Below are 15,049 nucleotides of genomic sequence, written 5' to 3' on the forward strand. Positions count from 1 at the left end.
CTTAAACCAACCGCCACCACAAGACGGTATAAGTTTATGCTGCCTCTCAACTACAAATAAACTGTCACTCTCAGGTGTTTGTTGTTTTGGAGTTGGCATCAACCCACCTCGACCTCGGTAACTTTCTAGTGCATTTGTCCGCACGCAGCCATTATGAGAGTCATATCACATTACTGTGATTCATATAAATACATAGAGCTACAAATGTCCTTTAACCCTTAAACGCCGAAGCGGTATTTTAAATATCGTCTCCCGTATGCCGGTGGCGTTCGCGAGTGAGCGCCGAAGCGGAAAAAAATGTTTTTTTCAAAAAATCACAGCACGCTTAGTTTCCAAGATTAAGAGTTAATTTTTGGCTCCTTTTTTTGTCATTGCCTGAAGTTTAGTATGCAACTATCAGAAATGAAAAGAAAATATCATTATCATATATAAATATTGGATATGACAGCGCAAAAAAAAATTTCATATATAATTGTATACAAATCGTGCTGTAAGCAAAACGGTTAAAGCTAACGAGTTAATTTTTTTTCCGTTGTATTGTACACTAAATTACAATCCTTTTGGTATATAACATATTGTAAAACAATCAAGGCAACACAGAGAAAATATTATCACAAAATGATGCATGAATTCGTAAAGCGCGGACGTAAAAAAAAGCAGTTTTCAAAAATTCACCATAAATCAAAATATTGTGCTAGAGACTTCTCATATGTTGCAAAACGAAGGTAATTGATTGAATATTACTAGACTGTAAGTGTTGTAGCTTACAATTGCAGTTTTCGATCATTTCGGTTGAGTTAAAGTTGACCGAAGGACAAATTTTTTCTATTTATTGTTATTTAAATGAAAATATTTCAAAACTGATATAAAGCTACAACCATGGGTTGTTTTTTGTTGCATTCTATATGAAATTGCGTACATTTCCATATATAAAACTTTATGTAACAGCTAATTTAAAATGGTACAAACATTACGGCAATCAGACGAAAAAATTTTATGATTTTTTCGGAAGTTACCACGCGGACGTAAGGAAAAAGCTTATTTCATAAATTAAATATGAATCGAAATATTGTGTTAGAGACTTCCAATTTGTTGCAAAATAAAGTTAAATGATTGAATATTACTACAATGTAATAGTTTTAGCTTACAATTGCGTTTTTTTTAACATTTCGGTCGAGTCAAAGTTGACTGAAGGTTGATATTTTGGCACTTATCGTTATTTATATGAAAATATTTCAAAACTGATAAAAGCTACAACCATGGGTTATTTTTCATTGTATCCTACATGAAATTGCACACATTTCCAATATAAAACTTTATGTAACGGCTAATCTAAAATGGTGCAAACATTACGACAATCGGACGAAAAAATTTATGATTTTCTCGGAAGAGTTACCACGCGGACGTAAGGAAAATGTTTATTTCATAAATTCACCATGAATCGAAATATTGTGCTAGAGATTTCCAATTTGTTGCAAAATGAAGGTAAATGATTGAATATTACTAGAATATAAGAGTTTTAGCTTACAATTGCGTTTTTCGAACCATTTCAGTACAGTCAAAGTTGACGAAAGGTTGAAATTTTGGTACTTATCGTAATTTATATGAAAATATTTCAAAACTGATAAAAGCTACAACCATGAGTTGTTTTTAGTTGTATTCTAAATGAAATTGCGCACATTTTCATGTACTATAATACATATATATATAGATATATATATAATATATATATATATATATATATAGATATATATATATGATATATATAAATATATAAAATGATATGGATATACATATATATATATACTGTATATATATATATATATATAGTATGTATAGTAATATATGATAATATATATATATATATATATATAATAGATATATATATATATATGATATATATATATCTATATATATATATATATATATATATATATATATATATTATATTATACGTATATATATATATATATTATATATATATATATTATATATATAAAATGTATGTATAATGCAAATTAGCAACTGAGTTTTCATAATAGAAAAAAAGAGGCTCTGAAATTCTATAAATATAAAAAAGGTTTGAATAACAATTTGTACTTTTCCATGGTACACAAATCACAGCCTTTAATAAAGGGTCATCAAATGGTGGTTAACACATGGAGATGGGGATAAGTGGGGAAGTATCCTTCTCACCAACCATCGCAACCAGGGCAGTTGAGATAGGAGCAAATATTACAGGCTCTGGTTTATATACCTAGGAAAAACAATTTGCTATTAACAATTTTTCCAACTGTTCCTAAGGACGTAACTATCGCCCTTCATACAGAATTACGACTCAGGTGGGAGGTCAGTCCCATTAAACTGACTGGAACTGAGAACCACCACATATTTGCCATGATCCCAATTGCCTTGAAAGCAAGGGAGGTCATGACTCCTGAACCTCTCCTGGTCTAGTAAAACTGTTGGCTAAAGTAGTAGGGCCCTGGGCCTGAGCACCCCTTCTAAGGCAAGAAAGGAATACTTGAGTAAGGAACCATCTGGAGAACCATGATGTCTCCCACAGGAGACTTCACATTGGATGGCAATTCAGACCTGGTAAAACCCAGAACTGGGAGCTAGGCTAAGGACAAGGGAGATACCTCCCTGTTATATAAACCATTAAAGGATGCCTAAAGCCAAATCACTAGAACCCTTTCTGACTCCAGCATGTACTTCAGCCCAGATGCTGCTCTCAAAGGAGGGGATAAGATGGAATGGATTCCAGCCATTTCACTTCCACCTCCAGGTTGACATCAGTTTCAAGTACTCTTCACAACAAACTCGGGCAACTACACAACATGTAAGACATCAATCACAGGTCCCAAGGAGAAAGTGTTCTACCTTAGGGTAGAATGGGTGAACAGGGAGTCTGATACATCAAGACATTCACCCTCATAGCTTGGAAACAAAAAGTTCATCCGAGTAATTAGAGACAGACTTATGCCCTTGACTTTGAGACTCCTCCAATGAGAGGGAAACCAACCTCCTCTTCAAAGGTGACAATCTGAACAACCAATATAAAGCCAACAGAAAGAGTTCCTAGATAAATCTTTCTAGTGTTGATGGTATTAATAAAAAAAGGAAACACTCCAACTCTCAGAATAAATAACTTTAAACAGTACTAAAAACTGCCAGCCAGCATAGCATAGCAGTATCTCATTCAGATCTTCACCTTAGATACAGGAAAGTCTCAATCCCTTGTTAAAAGTAGGTTAAAGTGGCTTTTCCTTAGCAACATTCACTTTAGGGTGTGACATCCCTGCATACACGAGTTACAGCAGAAGAGACTCTTCAGCCTACGCAGAAAACTCTTCTAGGAAGACATTCCAAAACAAACCAAACCAGAGGGTGGAAGAGATCCTTTAGCCTTGGTAGGCAACCTTTCTAAGATGTTACTCTGAATACAAACCTTGTTCTCCAACCTTCGACTGTTTTTTCAATAAGTGTGCATGACAGGCTGATGAGAAAGCAAATATTGTTTAGTGGATTATCAGGAAAGAACCTTTTTCTTTACGCAATATCTTCTTACTAGGCTCTTTGTAATGTCTAAATCTATCCTGGCTGCACACCCAGGGCCCCCTTTGTAGCAAACCTGGTGGGTTGCTTATTTGCTTTAGAATGTGCTCTGGCTCCACCTTGTTGACCAGCTGCTTCCTGTCCTTTTTGTAAAGACACAAAAGGACAGGTTCATTTACATTTTTAATGAAATTGTTGTAAATAACATAAATACTGCTACTGTTGATCTCATTATTATTGTTTACTGTTAAATTGATTTACATTTTGTTGCTGCTGTTATGAGTCTATTTATATTAGCTTTGTTAATTTATAAAATTTGTTGTTAATCTTTAATTGTTTCAGAAGTCATTGAGCTGAACCCTAAGCCTGTTACTCATAACTGTAAGAAAAATTGCAGATTACTTTACTCAAATATTCGAAGTTAAGGGTCAAATTGTCTTGATCTCCAGAGCTGTGCATGTACCAGTGATTTACGTTTTTATCTGAGACACTTATAAATAGTAATAAGTCAAAAGTTGAATTTTTAATCCCTGGGTTTGACACGCCTGACTATTTATCATCATGACATCCCACGTGCAAAGTATGGGTGTATATACTAAGTCTGGATGACCGTTTTATAATCAGAAAAACTAATTGCTTTGAAGTTCTTGGTTTTAAGATTTTCAGTAAGTTCTACAATGTTTATGTATCTGTTGTTTACATCAATACAAACATCGATGATTCTATATATATGATTGTCTCTCATAGTGGATTAGTATAACCAAGTCACAGGACTGAAAAGCTCCATTCATTATTTGTGGAGACTGCAATGCAAAGCAAAACAAGTGGCTCAATTTCACGATATAGAAACATCAGGTAGTCCAAAGCACAGGTCTGTGGCTATTTTTATGTAACTGACCATAATTTGTGATGTCACCCAAATGGATCTGAGCAACAGTTTACTGATGCAAACATAGGGATAGTTGCCTTTGTTACACTTTGAAATGCAATTTAATAAATATCCCTCCATAGATTTAAGTGGTGAATGTGATTCTGGACATATTAAATAGTACTGTAGTTCATGGGAATGTCGATACTGAAGAAACTGATTAAGAAAAATGTTGCGCAAATAAGATTTTTTTTGTGAGTGACACTTTTAGGGACTGATGTCGGGATTTTTAGAGTTTTTTCAACTTTCCTGTCTTGTCCTTGTGTGCATTTGGGACCTCATTTTCAATTGTTTTATAGTTTATTTCCATTTGCAAGTTGTCCGCTGGCTATGAGTCTGCCTTTCAGTTCACATATTTTGTTAAAATTTAGATAGTTTAATTTTGTGATAAAATTGTAAAACCAAACCTGATCTTGCTGGACCTTCACCTAGATGTTTGCTGATAATTTTTGCACTTTTGATATTTAATATCAATTTTAACCCTTAAACGCCAATTGGACGTATCAAACGTCGACGAAAATTGTCTGTCGGGTGCTTAATTGACGTATGCTACGTTGACGCAAAAAAGTTTATTTAAAATTCGTGGAAAAATAGTTATAGGCCTACTAGGTGAAAACTTTTGAATCACACGCCTTAAGGGATGCTGGGAGTTCACGGATCAAGCTGTTGTTTTGTTTACAAGTGTTACCCAGGTGCGCATACACGAAATGCTTTCTTCTCGCACCAGCAAGCATCAGCGACGTGTCATCTGAGAGCAATCTTTTGCCACAATTGTGTTTTGCCGAACTTTTGCGAGAGTTTGAGTATTTGTGGTGGTACAAGACATACGTAGAGATGTCTGAACATCGAATGGAGAGCGAAAGGCACATTTTACCTCTCGGGAGGGATCGTGTGAGACGTATTTTGGACTTGGATGCTGGTGAGGGACCAAGCACCCAAGATGACCTAGCTCCTCAACGCCGTTCCGTGCGGCCCCATGCGGCCTCGTGTGGCCGAAAGTGTTCAAGCACCACATCGTGCGCCTCATGTGCCTTTTACAACCCCTAGGAAGCATCGGGGTGTCCTGAGGGGCATTCGTAGGCATTTGGGAGGCCTCGTACGAGGGTCACAGGCTGAAAGTGAGTTGGAGTTCAGTGGTTTTAGTGCATATGAGGAGGAGGAGGAGGAGGAGCAGGAGGAGGAGTTGTCGTCGTCTAGTTTTGTTGTTGATGACGACACAGAGAGCGAGGGCCTTAAGTGAGGGAGATGGGCCAAAGGGGGGGGGGGGGGGGTCAAGTGCGAAACCATGCCCGAGCACGTGTGCGCACACGAGCATGTAGAAGGTCGGAGCGTCGCGCCAGCCAAAGTGAAGGCCGGTTGTCTGAGAGCGACGAGGGGTGGTCGGAGGACCCCACCCCACCTAACATGCACCCATTCACGGCAGCACCTGGGCTCACCATACCTGTTCCTCTCACTGCTCTGGGGTTCATTCAGCTGTTCCTTATGCGGGAATTGCTCGAATACCTGGTAGCAGAGACGGCGGACTACGCTTGGTACTGCCATGACGAACTATGGACGACATTTTCGTATCGCTGGCGGGGCTGCAACCTCACCAACATGGCGCATTTTTTGGGGCTCCACATTTTTTTTGGAATGATGCCTGCTGCGGACGTCAGGCAATATTGGAGGCGGAATTTATTTTTAAGTACGCCCAATGTGCCTGGCATTATGGCCCGTGATAGTTTCCTGGCGTTGGACAGGTATTTCAACACCTTCAACCGAAGGGCCATACCCTGGAATAACCCTGATCGCCTCATCTTAGTTCGCCCAGTGTTGGATTACATTCGTGAACGGTGCCAGTTTCTCGTGGTTCCTGGCAAGAACCTTTCTTTGGATGAGGGGATGATGCCTTACAAAGGACGCCTGAGCATTAAAGTGTATAACCCCAAGAAGCCGAAGAAATATGGAGTGAAACTTTTTTTTATTACAGAGACCAACACTGGATACGTCGTGCACTTCTCGGTGTACGTATTCCGGGGTCTTCTCCATGCTACGTGACACTGTGTTCAGTCTTGTCGATCGTTTCCGTAACCAGGGATACCACCTGTTTATGGATAATTATTAAAACTCTGTATCCCTGGCCCAGGAACTGTATGAAGCAGGTGTGCACATCACTGGTACCCTTCGGTTGGTGCGTGGGGCCCCGAATGTCCTCAAGAGGTTCGCTAGCCAGCCGCAACATCTGGCAAGAGGAAAGACAGAGTGGTGGCGGAAGGGAGCTGTCTTCGTCATCTGTTGGAAGGGGGTCTGACTCGTCCCCATGATTACGAGTCATGAGCCCATCCAAGAAGAGGTTGTCCAGTGGAAGAAGACATGTCGGCAGGGACGAGTTACGTATGAGGACTTTCATGTCCAGCGGCCTACCATCTTGGGCACAACAATAGGCACATGGGAGGAGTTGCTCTCTTTGATCAACTCATCCAGTATTATCCCTTTGCCAGGAGAACCAGGAGGTGGACACAGAAGCTTCTCAAATACATTCTTCAGTTGGCCCTCCAGAATGCCTACATCCTTTACTGTGGGTACTACAATTCGGACCTCCGGAGGTTGTCCCACATCCAGTTTCTCGAGGTTGCAGGGAATGCCCTCATCAACTTTAATCCCATTATAAAGTTTTATATATGAAAATTTGTGCAATTTCATGTAGAATACAAAATAAATAATTCATGGTCGTAGTTTTTATCATTTTTGAAATATTTGCATATAAATCACGATAAATAGAAAAAATTCGAAGTTCGGTCAACTTTGACACGACCGAAATGGTCGAAAAACGCAAATGTAAGCTAAAACTCTTACAGTCTAGTAATATTCAATCATATACCTTCATTTTGAAATAAATTGGAAGTCTCTAGCACAGTATTTCGATTTATGGTGAATTTTTGAAGAAAAAAAATTTCCTTCCCTCTGCATGCAGTATCTCGGCCGCAAATCTCCGAAATGCTTGAGTCATATTGTCTTAATATTTGCACCATTTCATATTAGCCATTACATAGAGTTTTATATATGAAAATGTGCGCAACTTTATGTAGAATACAACAAAAAATAATTCATGGTTTTATCTTTTATTATTTTTTAAATATTTGCATATAAATAACAATAAATAAAAAACATTCGACATTCAGTCAACTTTAACACTACCGAAATGGTAGAAAAATGCAATTGTAAGCTAAAACTCTTACAGTCTAGTAATGGTCAATAAATTACCTTCATTTTGAAACAAATTAGAAGTCTCTAGCGCAATATTTCGATTTATGGTGAATTTTTGAAAAAACCCCTTTTTTACGTCTGCGCGTCACGAATTCATGCATTATTTTGAGATAATATTTTCTGTGTTGCTTTGATCGTTTTACAATTTGTTATAAACCAAATTCATCGCAACTTAGTGTACAATACAACGAAACAAAATTCACTCATTAGCTTTAACCGTTTTGCTCACAGCGCGATTTGTATACAATTATATATGAAATTATTTTCGAGCTGTCATATATTCCAATAGTATTTATATATGATAATGATATTTCTTTTCATTTCTGATGGTTGCATACTAAACTTCAGGCAACGAAAAAAAGGAGCCAAAAATGAACTCTCAATCTTGAAAACTAAACGTGATGTGATTTAAAAAAAAAAAAACTTTTTCCGCTTCGGCGCTCACTCCCGAACCCTGCCGGCATATGGGAGACGATTTCTGAAATACCGCTTAGGCGTTTAAGGGTTAACAAATACATAATTATGTCATACTGCAATAAATCATATTGAAGTCCACTATCACAACAATGATATCACTAAGATGTGAATGGATGGTCATTTCTTTGAGGAAATTTTGGCGGTTCACAAAAAAAGCAACAAAAGACACATGAATAACTCTAGTATGCAAGTTAACCCTCTTGTGATCTGATGAAGCGTAGCACGTCAATAAATTTTTTCCGTAAGTGCACAGATGCATATGTAAGTTATTTTCAGGAAAAATTCACGAAAAAAAGCGTCAATCATACAAAATGTAGTTGGCACCACTGGGTGGACAGATGATGAATCTTGAAGAAAACGCAAACCCGACGCCGCTAGCTTACTTAGTGTTATCAAAGTTATTATGGTGAAACACAAATGAATTTTTATAGTGTTCCCCACTTTTAGACGGGAATAGGTTTCAGAAACTACCGTGGAAATGCAAAAATTCCTTCTAAAAATGCTTATTACTGCCAAATACCAAGTACCTCCTGTTGAAAATGAGATATGGCTTATTGTACATATACATAATTTTTTAGCTTTCAACATCAAACCCACTTTAAGAATATATGTTTGCAAACTGCATACTACTTCAAAAACAAGAGTTCTCAGTTCACACTAAAAAAAATCTTTGTAAGAAATAACAGTAAACATATTTACCTGAGTTAGAGGCTTGTTTGGAGCTCGAAGTCTTCTAAGGATCAGTGCATGGAGCTTATGCCTTAGCTGAAGTGCCAAATGAGCAGCTTGTGGATCACCTAAAAACTGAATCCAGTTGTCGATTCTTACAAGACAACTCAAGCCAGCAGGTCGATCTTCACTCTCACTATCGCTACTGCAATCTCCACTACCCCCTAAACATAACACGTAGTTACAAATATGACATATGGCTTGTAAGGGAAGGTAACATCTTAAGGCTTAACTATTAAAAACTAAAAAATATTCTTCACAAATTCCAGCTACTACAATACATATATGCATTTTAATATTCTAGTTTCCTGAATTTCTTATTAACTACAGACTGTATTTAAAAAACATCAATGATGCCATATTACTCTAATGTAATGCCAAGGCTATGACACAAAAATACATTTTTCAAAATATATGTTATGTATAGTGTTCATTAACAAAAGAATCCTACACTGTACTTACTACTTGATGGTTCAGACAAAGCATCCAATGGCAGTCTCATAGGACCTGCTAGAAGCAATACAGTCAGTGGGGAAACCAGAGTAACTGTTCTTACATGAGCAATGATACCAATTCGTACCATCTCATCAAATACCAGCCAGTCAGAAGACAGCGCGCTGACTAATGCTCTATGAGCAGCACTAATGGGGCCATTGCTGTTACCAACAGTATCCAGCAAAGATGATGTTGGGTGTAGACGAACCTTACTTTCTTTTCTGCAAATAGAATAATCTGCTGTCAATTTGTTCAAAGCATAAAAATAGAGAGGAAAAACACAACTCTCTACAGATCGCAAGCGTTAAAAATTTTACAGATCACAAGTGTTAAAAATTTATGATTACCGTTAACAAACTTTGATCCAAATTGATAATAAAAATATCACAAATGTCTAATTTTCAGGTGAAAAGATAAAAATGCTGATAGAAGCATTTCCTTTGCTGCTACATCAACCATACCAGTCTCATTGGTATCCACCTCTTCCTCTACCTCTGCCCCTGATACGCACTCCACTTGTTGCTTTTCTACTTCCTATAAGAGGGTATTTGGACCTTATGAAAAATTATCTTGTGGTTGTTGCTGTCCTTTTGTGAAACATCAACCCATCTGATCACCTACCTGTTCTTTGAGGAAAAAACCTTTTGGGGTGACTGAAGGCTTGCCTTTTTGGGTTGGGTAAGAGTAATTTTCTGATTTTTGTTTCATAAATTCCCCTTTTTCCCAAAAGAGCGTATACATACTCTCATACAATTCTGTGGGTAGGGTTGCTTGTTAAGTTTTTAACCACAACAGACCCCTCAAACAGGTCCTTACACAGTCATTACATAATAATGAAGTTACATTGGAAAGTGACTAGTTGGATCCCTCCAATGTTTCCATTCACATTTTTAAGTGCCACTCTGAAAAGTCAAAGAATGTTTGCTACAGGCTTCTCATAAGACTTTTGACCACAACAGCAACAATGTTCTGGAACAATTTGGAAGCCTTTTGATGGCAACTTCCAGCAAGGTGGTAGAGGTTATACGTATTACTAAAGAGGTAGATCCAAGTATGAAGTTCTGCTGAAGCTGTCGCCTATCAGAATCTTCTCACAGGGGTCCCAAATTGCTGCATCACTATAAATAGATGACCATGGCACCTGGTTTTAATTCTGTCATTGCATCTGGTCTTTTAATCACTACAAAATTCTGAAAATCTGTTTTTACAAGATTAATAATTTTGAAAATGAAGTGACAGAAGGTTGGGAATGCTTGGTGAGCAACTTGGGTCCTGGTAAAGGGTGTCTTCTATTGCTTTTAAAGTTTTAGACTAGACACCGGTAAGAAAACAGTTTCTGCTAGTGGTCTTTCACATGTACAGCTTCAATCATAGTTTTTCTCTCATTAATTAGATATTTACTACAGGGAGAGAAAATGTGCACTGATGCATCTAACCAAGGATTAATAGTATCATCAGCGATGAGTATTGGAGCCCCTAATCATGTTTTGATTTGAATTTTTGTATTCCAAACTGACCATTTAGTGATTTCCAGTGGGAATTCCAACACTACACCTTTTGCATCCCGTCTCACTTTTGGTGCAAGATGCAGAATACTTTTACACTGTGGAGTGTACTTGACTAACTTAAATTCCTTTTCAGAATTCATTCTGTGGCAGGACATTTTCTGATGTTATTTATAATTTCCTTACCAAATTGATCAAATGCTACAAACTGTCTATCCCTTTTGGGGAAGCTTGCACATTTTGACTGACCTTCAACAACTGAACTGAAACTGCCTGTTAACAAAAGGGCAGAAGTTCTGGGTAAGTTACAATACCCCTCTGAAAATATAAACAGTTCACTTTGAGTCAGATGAATCCTAATATGTATACCTTTTGAGGGAAAGATCCCCTTCAGTACTGATAGCTGCGAAGGGGACAGAATTCCTTCTAGAAGGTTTCTCCCATGGCTACCTGATATTTGTGTCCCTGATACACCTGAGTTCAGCAGGGTCATTTGAAGTGGCAATGCCCACTTCATATTCCATAGTAAGAATGTCTCCATGTAAAAATTCCTCTACTTCCTCAGCGGGGTTTACCTGGGAGATAGGGGTGACTGGTAAAAAGCAAACCAAGCAATTTGATACAGAACACTTGAACTGAGGGTCCTGCATAATGGCAGCCCTGCAGTGACATAAACCATGTTGTTATTAGAAGCTAGTCAGTATTAAATTATTAATGAGGGACACCTCTGTAGTTCCTCATATGGTTTGCATATTTGTAATAAATTCTATCAGAAATCTATATTAAATTAAGTTGTTTTGACAGCTGTATATGTCTGTATTAGTCCTTTTGCACTGGCTATGTAAAATTTTAAATTGAATTGCCATACCATTCAGACTATCTTACCATATACTAATTTGTTTGGTTAGCCTAAGCCACTGTTTTATATGGCTTAGGTTAATGCTTCTAGCATAATATACATTAAGCTAGGATTAGAGATTTTTCTAGAGGGTTCCTGTTCAACCTATGCCTATTATAGGCTTACTTAAAAAGGTGATAAAAACCCTCTGGGTTTTTATCACCTTTAAAGGTATCAGCTGCATAAGAATTCCATTAGTATGTAGCCTTACTAATAGGCTAACATATCAGTATCTGTCCCTAGTTGTAAAAACTGTATATTTAATTATCCAATCCTAGGTTATTTAGGGTAAACTACCACTTAGTACACTGACAATATGATATTTCCTAAATTTTTCTCTATTAGCCTAATTAATCCAGATTATTTTAGTCAAATGTAAAAGCAGAAACTTACTAATAAGTAAACTCATAGTTAATCTAATATTTTTGTCTAACCCACATTGTTTATATCTAGCCCTTGGCTAAATATTTGGTCTACTATATAAAACAGTAACTTTCTAATGTGAAACTTGATGTGAAACATTATAGTTAGGCTACCTCCTAGTGTAGGTTATTGTCTAATCCTGATTAATTAATTTAACTTTAAAGATACAGGATTAACCAGGTGTAATTTGTAGCCTTCAAGATAGGCTACTGCCTCATAGCCCATTTGGTCTATGTACAGTTTTTGGCCTACTATATAAAAACAGTAAATTACTAATGTCAAAATATATACATAGCTAGGCTAACCTATCACTTAGCCTAGGTTACTGTCTAATCAATCTAGATTATGTATTTATTTACCTTGGTTTGCACGTGATAGCCTAGAATACTGAGACTATGCTCAAGTATACAGACTATATAAAAGGGAAAATGTCTGTAGCCTTTTATTTAATACCAAGATCTTTGGTGTATGTAAACTACTTAGGCTACTGCCTAAGCCCATAGCCTAATGTCTCTAAATCTTACCTTAATTCAGGTTACTACCTAGCCTAGGTTATTTTTGTTTATCTTTAAGAATATAGTACAATCTAGGTTACAGACTACAAATAATATCTACTACAGTCTAGCTAACATATTCTCACTGAATTGATGTAGACTGTAGGTTATTGCTGACATTATCTGAAAGGATTATCTTTTATTAATATAATAATAATAACTGTAGTTTTTCTTTGGCTAAAACTTCTAAATAGAATGATAAACTCTTCAAAACAATTTTCACTTCTACAAACAGCTAATGATCATAAAACACAGGCATTGCCAACGTGTGCTAGTGAAAAAGCCACTTTACGGCTTTTCATGCAAAATAAAATCATTGTTTTACAGTCTAAACTAAAACATGTTTAACTCTAGTTTGAAATTATGCTATTAGTTTTCAACTTAAATGTTTCCATGACCTTCGGTAATGAAATAAATGAGCAAAGAACAAAGTTCTTGGAACTAAGGCTCATACATCACAAGCGCTGATGCGTGCTGGTGAAAAAAGTTGGTTTACGACTGTTCATGCACAGTAAAAATATTGTTCCACAGTCAAAAGTAAAATATTTTTAACCCGATCTTGGAACTTAAAATTATACACTTAGTTTTCAACTTGTATGTTTCTATGAACCTCGGTAATGAAATTAATATGCAAAGAACGAAATTCTCAGAGCTAGCCTAACGATCATAAATTGTAAGAGGTGCTAACAAAAGCCGGTTTATGGTTTTCCACATAACAAAATCATTATTCTACAGTCTAAAGTAAAAAAATTTTTAACTGGAGTTTAAAATAAAGTTTTTAGCTGAATCAATATAAGATGAACATACTTGATGTGCTCTGGTTTGTTTACCAACCAGAAAGGAAATAGCTTCATGGTACCTGTTTGGTTGTATGTAAACATATGGCAGTGCATATGCCCATAGTCATGTCTTCTTCTTCTTGTGGGTTTTGATATAGATAAACTATTTTTTAGCATTTGCTAAGGATAAGAGAAAGGCCTTCTTATCCTGAGTCCATTTATACTCTATCATTACGACACAATACCCAGCCGCAAGACCAGCTAAAAGAAAATTCTTTGACATTAGTCTTTTCACCATGGGGCTCTGGCTAGACCATGGAAAGGGTAAGTCCTTGAGGGCGAGACAGCGGCTATGCTATCAAAAAATAAATTATTCGAAAAACATGTATAACTTGGTAAAATTAGCATATTTTTATGAGTATCTTGGAAAAGAGGCCCTGCACAGGGTTGTATATATTCCCTTTCAACTTTCCATGGAAGGTAAAGAAAAGTTTTTTTAATTTTTTTTCTTACACCATGGCATTTGCTTATCTTCCTCTTTCCATTGATTTTTTTCTTAAATTTGCCTGGACTGGGGTATTCTAAATATATATTTGGCCTGTCTGGTAGGGGTTGAAAAACCATTGAAAAGATTCTGAAGTCAGATAGGCAGGTGACAAGGAACATTGCTATACTATGAAGGAAAAACATTTGATTTGAAGACATCATGTTTCATCATTGTATCAAGCATCATTTACTGATTTTCAGATATTTGGTATAAGTCTCCTGCTTCTTTTGCAAGCTCACCTACCTCATTCCAATGTATGTCCATGTGTGCAGCTGGCAAAAAATATTTACTTGGATACCTCTGTTTTGGAGCCACTAAAAAAGGGATTTTGACGAAGGTAAAATCTATTTCTGGGCAAGGGCCCGTGTCGCCCAGTGAAATGTCCCTTTAGCACACATTTCTAAGGTAAATTATTGCTAACATACCAGAGAAAAAAGCTAAAATGGAAATGCCAGAATATTCTGGCTCGCTCACCTTATTTAAAAGTGTCGGTATGGTTTCTGGGGTGAGTGAAACCACTACCAGGGGTCTTTTGCCATTTAGATTCATCCTTCTCCAAAATCCCTCTACCAGAGAGGAGCCGATCTAAGGCCCACTCCCCGCTACCGTTACTGTTAGCGCCTCTGACGTCATCCTTGGAGTTAGCACCCAAGCTTGGGCCAAAAAAAGGTGGGGGGGGGTACAAGAGAAGGGTGGGATTTCACTGGGTGACACAGGCCCTTGCCCAGAAATAGATTTTTCCTTTGTCAAAATCCCTTTTCTGGGCTCAGCCCGTGTGACTACGTGAAATAGTACCAGAGAAATGGCCACAAAAGCTTGGAACAATGAAGTACAAAAGAATATTGTGGGAAAAATGAAAAACAATTAAGGTTAATTAGTAAAATCTAAAAATAAAATTACAAACTAGGTA

At 37.0% G+C, this 15,049-nt stretch overlaps 1 protein-coding gene across 1 annotated transcript in view; it reads right to left on the reverse strand.

Annotated features, from left to right (window-relative positions):
* LOC135218331 (3'-5' RNA helicase YTHDC2-like) overlaps window positions 1-15,049 on the reverse strand; it is a 789,914-nt gene that overhangs the window by 147,433 nt on the left and 627,432 nt on the right. Inside the window, 2 exon segments of the mRNA XM_064254560.1 lie at window positions 8,909-9,102; window positions 9,401-9,654. Coding sequence (XP_064110630.1) covers window positions 8,909-9,102; window positions 9,401-9,654 — 448 coding nt within the window.

This window comes from Macrobrachium nipponense, chromosome 9 (assembly GCF_015104395.2).
Source record: "Macrobrachium nipponense isolate FS-2020 chromosome 9, ASM1510439v2, whole genome shotgun sequence".
In the NCBI taxonomy this organism is placed as follows: domain Eukaryota; kingdom Metazoa; phylum Arthropoda; class Malacostraca; order Decapoda; family Palaemonidae; genus Macrobrachium; species Macrobrachium nipponense.